General features: G+C 38.6%; 1 protein-coding gene across 1 annotated transcript in view; it reads right to left on the bottom strand.

The window, feature by feature from the left end:
- Nucleotides 1–4,853: 4,853 nt before the first annotated feature.
- The window catches only part of LOC118325381 (anthrax toxin receptor 1-like), a gene marked incomplete in the record, with an annotated part of 23,244 nt that continues 21,613 nt past the window's right edge, over nt 4,854–6,484 (bottom strand). The window contains 1 exon segment of the mRNA XM_035658038.1: nt 4,854–6,484. Coding sequence (XP_035513931.1) covers nt 6,475–6,484 — 10 coding nt within the window.

Genomic DNA, 6,484 nt, shown 5'->3' with positions numbered 1-6,484 from the left:
CAGCAGAAGATAGACAGGAAAGGGGGGTAGAGAGAGGGGATGACATGCAGCAAAGGGCCACAGGTCGGATTTGAACCCGGGCCGCTGCAGCAACTCTGTATATGGGTCGCCAGCTCTACCGACTGAGCTAACCGGGCACCGACAAACAATCTTAAATGCAAGGTTTACCAACTATCTTGGATGGAGATGGATCAGTTAATATGTGAGCTTAGTAGCTCTTTTACAAGTGGCTATGCTCAAAATCAACCATATCGTGTAATGCGGTTGAAAAAGCTAGCAAGTGGACCTTGAGTTTGGAATATTTGGTCAAATTGTGTTGATATAGATTAAGGAAATATTGCCCATGTACTAAATGTCATTAAAGCTCTTGCTAGTAGTTGCTGTACATCAAAGTAGAGGACAGACCATCCTTGGGCCATGCCATGCTAGCTGACTTGCTGATCTATTCATCCAGAGAAAGTCAACTTTTCTACTCTTTCTGACCAAAGTATTTCAGACATTTGGGTAATGTGATACTTCTGTACCAGCTTTACTGCCCAGCTGTGAACGTGTCTGCTGGCTTTATGTTGACAGTTTCTTCCTCAGCCTCACAGAGCTCAGTAAGCCTCACACTAAGGCTTGTTATCCCTGAATAGCTGGGGATTCTCCCAGCCTCAGCACCCAGGCTGGTGGCCTCCACCAGCAGGTGCGCCTGGCCTGCATCCAAAGCACTACAGGGAAAAGATGAAGAGCAGCAAATGTTTCCCACAATGCAAGTGTAGCAGGTGGTGAGAGGGCCAGCTGAAAGGGCTGTTTTCACTGGTAACGCTGCTAAAGAGAAGCAAAGGTCATGGATGAAAGATTAAACAAGAGTAAACACACAGGCACACTGAGAATGACCTACCTCATGCATGTACGCTTATACATAACACAGAATCCAACCTAAAAAGGGGCCCAAATATTCTCATTCATCACAATCTCTCCCTTTACTTTGATCTAGGGGAAACCAGGCGAGCCAGGGTCTGATGGAGCTCCAGGTCCAAAGGGATCTCGTGTAAGTGTCTATTGTCTCCATAATCCAGCGCTGGTAACAGAAAGAATTCATGAAGTGTCGTTTGATGTCCTGTTTTGTCTGGGCTCGGCCACTGTAGGGGGAACCTGGCATTAATGGACGTCCAGGAATGGAGGGCCTTGAGGTAATCATCTGATATTTTTTTCAACCATCTCTTGCCTGGGTTACAAGTTTTCAAGCTGTCATGTAAATCTGAGTAAAGTGCAGTGTATTGTTTTATTCTATTTTGAGATGCATGGAGAGAGCTTCAAGTAGATTAAATGGACCCTTTTACCATTAAAACAATGTTGCACAATGTGACTCTAGGCAACCTCACTGTGAAGACTGTAAAAAGTCCTTGCGCCCAGCTGTTTTTACTAGTTTGGCTAACTAGCTAACTTTGGACAGTTAGCTAACTTTGGCCAGCTAGCTTACTTTGGACAGAGCTACACTAGCTCCATTTTTAATATTGAAACCTGGAACCTTATTAACACACAGAGACCAGAGAGGATCTAACTCTCTAGAAGAATAAGTGTATTTCCGGGAATGTTAACTAACTTTATAGGTAAATACAACCCATTACATGACTCTAGATGCATTTTCATTAATAACTCTGTTCCACTAACTGTCAGAATAAAAGCACAGTTAGGATTTATCACGTGACAATCCAAGGTAACGCATCATGCTACACACTAAAAAGTAAATTAGTGGACCTACGGTTACCACTTCAACAAATGCATGGTTGCAAACTGAAACTTGTACGTTATTGATATAGATAAACCTATTAAGTTGCAAACATTATTTTGATGAGTTGTGTTAACATAAATAACTTGGAAAAACTAGTTGGACAGCCTTCAACTTAAAAAACTTGTGTTTATGCTACAGTTATTAAGTGAGAGGTAATTAAAAATACCTTTGATTGTAGAGAAAAACCTAATTCCCCTAATTCAATTTGTTGAGCATAATTTTATTAGAAGTTGCCATAACTCAAAAAAATTGATGCAAAATGTTAAGATTGAGCCAAAACATTTGTTTTTAGATTGTAGTTTGTCAGGTACAAACCATATGTTGACAGGGTTTTTAACATTCAGCTATTACTTACCAAATAAAACCATCTATGGAAATTATATTGGTTAATCATTTTTAAAAACAATTAACAAAAAGTAGTCTATATAATGTCCTGTAGTCCCATCACATAAGCTATTTTGATGTTGGTTGGTTAATTGACATTCTATTACAGTAGCATTATGGTTGGTGGACAGTCTGACTGTTTAATGTAAAATTTCCCTCTCTATAGGGTCGATCTGGCAGCAAAGGGGAAAAGGTATATATTATCATTATATGTTATATTACACATTTTTTAAATTAAGTTATTATTTACGATGAATGCCAAATCCAGGTGTGGAAATATAAAGATAAGCAAATTCTCCAACATATGAACATATGAAAATAATTTCTGTGCATTTTATGAAATTCCATATATTCAGACGTCACCTATTCTAGATTAGAAAGATGTTTTCTTTAAGCTTCACTTACCTGTATCTGTACTGATCTTATTTTCTAGGGAGAACAAGGTGAATGTGGTGCCCCTGGTAAAAAGGGAGAACAAGTAGGTTTATCATTTATTTATTGATTTCATTACCATGGTCACTTTTTGCTGTGGCCAGGTGCTGTATGTGATTATATTGTATTGGTGTCTTTCTTTAGGGCACAGAAGGACCTCCTGGATCCAGAGGCCCAAGAGGAGAACAGGTGAAGTTTCCCCAGTAACTAGTAGTGTAACTAGTTACTAATACATTTCAGTAATAATATTACAGTTACTCCTCCAAAAAATAATTAGTTACAACCTTACTTTTGTTGTCACCCTCTTCTGATTTGAAATCCAACAATGCATCACAACCTTGGATTCATTTTGTAATCGTGGCGGAAACTAGTTTGGAAGATGGAAATGCTTAAGCAGCTGGAAATACTCCATTACAACAACAACAAACAAAACTGGATTAACTGGTCTGAATTTTGGGGAGAAGGGACACAATTACCAATGTTGTGGAGAGTAGCAGAAAAGTAATATAACTAGTAGTGTAACTTATTACTTTTACTTCACTGGTCACAGGAGGAGAAAATAGGTGTAACAAATAACACTAACGATGGCTCCAGTTCACAGACATTTTAATGTTATGAACTACACTGCTTTTCATCCTATAACGAGCCAATATGTCAGAATGGCCTGTGAGAAGGAGAAATGTGTTGTGTTTCTTCCTTATTTTCGACAGACGCTTTTTGTCCAGTAAACCTGTGGTATCAGTCTGTCCCTGTGTTACTGGCAGGTCTTTCTAAATAGTTTTATCATGAAGGCAAACTAATTTTTAGCTCAAGACACTTTTAATTCAAGATATTCGGTGGATATACAAAATGCTGGTGAAATGAATAGATTGTCCTGTGTGGGTCTATAGAGATCTCAGTATTATATCGTCATCTTATCATGTCACAAATTATAACATCTGATGTTATATTAGCTTAACAAAGTTGGAAACAACTAAAAATACATTCATCTAGAAAAACAGAAATAATTGACCAAAGTAAATATCACAGCATCCTACTTCTTAAATAAACTTTTGCAATAAGGAGATCAAATCTACTTTGAACAGCAGTCTAACAGCCTCTAAGGAACTGCAGCTTTTAATACGAGGTACAGTATATTGGGTGTTGTTTATTTACAAGTAATGTACTCTTCATCATCATCATCACCAGCTTAATTAATGAAACTAAGCTTTCAGCTGATATGGTATTCTGGTATTTATTAAATGTTGTTTGTACTGTGAAACTGACAGCATGAGATTGCAATAATACCTCTGTCTTGAGGTTGTTGATTTTTGATTAAGACAATAATTTGAATACATAGATAAGCAAACTGATTTCTATTTGAATACAGAATGCCATTGCACAACCTACAAGAACGCACATGAGCTGACTTTTGATAATCTGATCTACCACACAAGCTCTATGTTGGCCAGACACAAGTGAATGTTGGTTTAACACAAAGCTGGTCTCACTTAGCGCTGACAATGGAGAAGAATCTTTCTATAAACTAGTCAGTCTCTAAATGAAGGTTTAGGGTTCATAGTGATGAAGAACTCCACCCAACTTCTTCCCAAAAAAAATGATCCGTAAGGAGACAGCAGCCAGCCAACACTACAGCAAGACGTCTGTGTAATGGTTCTAATGTGTGATGCATGTTTATATATGTATATGATAGACATCTGTGCTGTAGTGGTTTAGACAGAGTGGAAACAAAAGCTGGCAACAGAGTCAAGACATCTTGCATTGAGCTTGTCAGACATGAAAAACTCACTGAAAACAGCCTAATATAAAATGTGCTTGCTTACTGTCAACTTTAAATGACAAAAGAAAATTTTAATCAGAGTCACAGCTCATTATTTTACCCCGTCCTGTGTCCCCAATTTATGTCACGACCGCTTGGCACCAGCACACCTTTACTGCAGCCTGTCCACATTTCCTGAGGATTAGATGGTGTCTAATATTTTCCAAGATAGCTCACTCCATTCGTGCATGTGACATAATGCAACATATGAACATCTGGAATTAGTTAGCCATGCTCTGCATACTCTTTTTTTTTTTTCCATCATAGGGAGTGAGTGAGGTCCTCTGTGCTTTTTGCAAACAGCCACTCTCCACTGTGTGAACCTGATCATCCCAATGTCAGTTTTCTAACTTAGAATAAATAAATGTACCTTCAGTTAGAGTGTTACAAAATATTGTTTTATCTTATGCTGTAGAATAAAAGGCATGGCACAGAAGAGGAGGAGCACTGTGTGATTAAAAAGTGACTTGAAGAAACTCATTCAAGTCTGAGAGCAAAGTGTGGCTCAGTGGCTGTTTTTACATTGTCAGTAAAGAAATTACAATGGTTTACAGGTCAGTAATTGTATTTGAAGAAAAATACTGAAAGACATTTCAATTTAATACACTTAAATCGTTTACTTTCATTTTGAATGAAACAAACATATGTCTACATACTGTATTGGTGGAAAGTTACATACAGTCTTTTCAGTTATGCCGTGACATTTACATGAGACCCCTTTGAGTGAAAGACCCTTTCTGATTGAAGATGAGCTTGTAATCTGCATTCTGCAGACACTCCTCGGATCACCATCAAAGAACAGCTGCATATTAACCTTTTATTTAATCTACACTGAACTTTATTTGACCCCTGAAACAGAATTATTTTATCATGTCCCATGCTGTGAAAGGACCTTGTGCAAAAATAAGTTGATAAAACTGGCATACAGACTCAGGTCACTGTAGGACTGGCTGTCACAAATACATATAGTAGGCTTGTCTCTCTGTCTTTCTGACACACACACGCACACACACAGATATCTGAACACACATGGTTATATCAAAATGATTGTTTACACATATTGCTAGAGGCTGTGGGCGGATGAGTAAGATGATGTGCAAAGCTTTTCCCTGACTGACATATTTTCTGTCCACATATTGATAGTCAGATATCATATTGGTCATCTCGGTCAGGTCAGTTGAAGTAATGGGGTGTTTTGGTGTCTAAATCCCAATTTATTGTTGTGTGCACAAAAAATAGGCCAGTAATGACTCACATTAGGCTGGTTTAATACGGCATAGAAGTCAAAAGTTCTGATACGTTGCATCGCTGTTTCAATACGCTTACTGTACATGTGTTTATCAGCAATGATGAAAAAAAAGACAACTCAGAAAATGTGTTCTACTCAGCGCTAAAAGTACAAATAAAAAATGTGTTTATGTTGTATAAAACAAGGTAGAAACGTTATAAAAAAGTACAAAAATGCTGACTCAAACACTACTGCATGCAATTGCTCAACATTCAAGAGTACAAAATCAGGGATTTCTCAGATTCTTCTAAATCTGCTGTGTGTGGAACATTTGCATATGAGTCTTTTATCTCTTACCAGGAAAGATATAAATGTTACACAGACACAGATTTGAGTGTCATTTCGAACCATGACTGTGGCCAATGTACAGAGGCATTAGTACAAGCTGTTGTTCCTCTGCATGGTCAGGATTCATCCAATGTTATGAGCTCATGGAGGGGACAACAGGCCCTGAAGCAGCTCGACGGACCATGGAGTCAAATGTTTTTGAGCCGGGCCTGCGTGACCTCATTTGTAGGGAATGTCTGTGTAATTCAAGCATCCGAGCAATTGCACTGTTGGGCTAAATGTGTACAAAAGTCACTGTAGACAAATAGCTGGAAACAAGGCCTCACTGCTCCACTTCACAAGGCAGAAAGGCCACAGCCCACCGAGCGTGGCACGAGGCACTCACATGTCGCTTGCAGGTACAATCAAGGATGGTCATGTGCTGATTGTTGTGGGGACTCTGAGTTGCCTTTTTAAATTAAAACTCTCCTGTCTGCTGCCAGAGGTCTACAGGCCC

This window comes from Morone saxatilis, unplaced genomic scaffold (assembly GCF_004916995.1).
Source record: "Morone saxatilis isolate NCDOM2014 unplaced genomic scaffold, NCSU_SB_2.0 Contig16, whole genome shotgun sequence".
NCBI lineage: Eukaryota > Metazoa > Chordata > Actinopteri > Moronidae > Morone > Morone saxatilis.
This window is presented reverse-complemented; position numbering and strand designations above follow the sequence as displayed.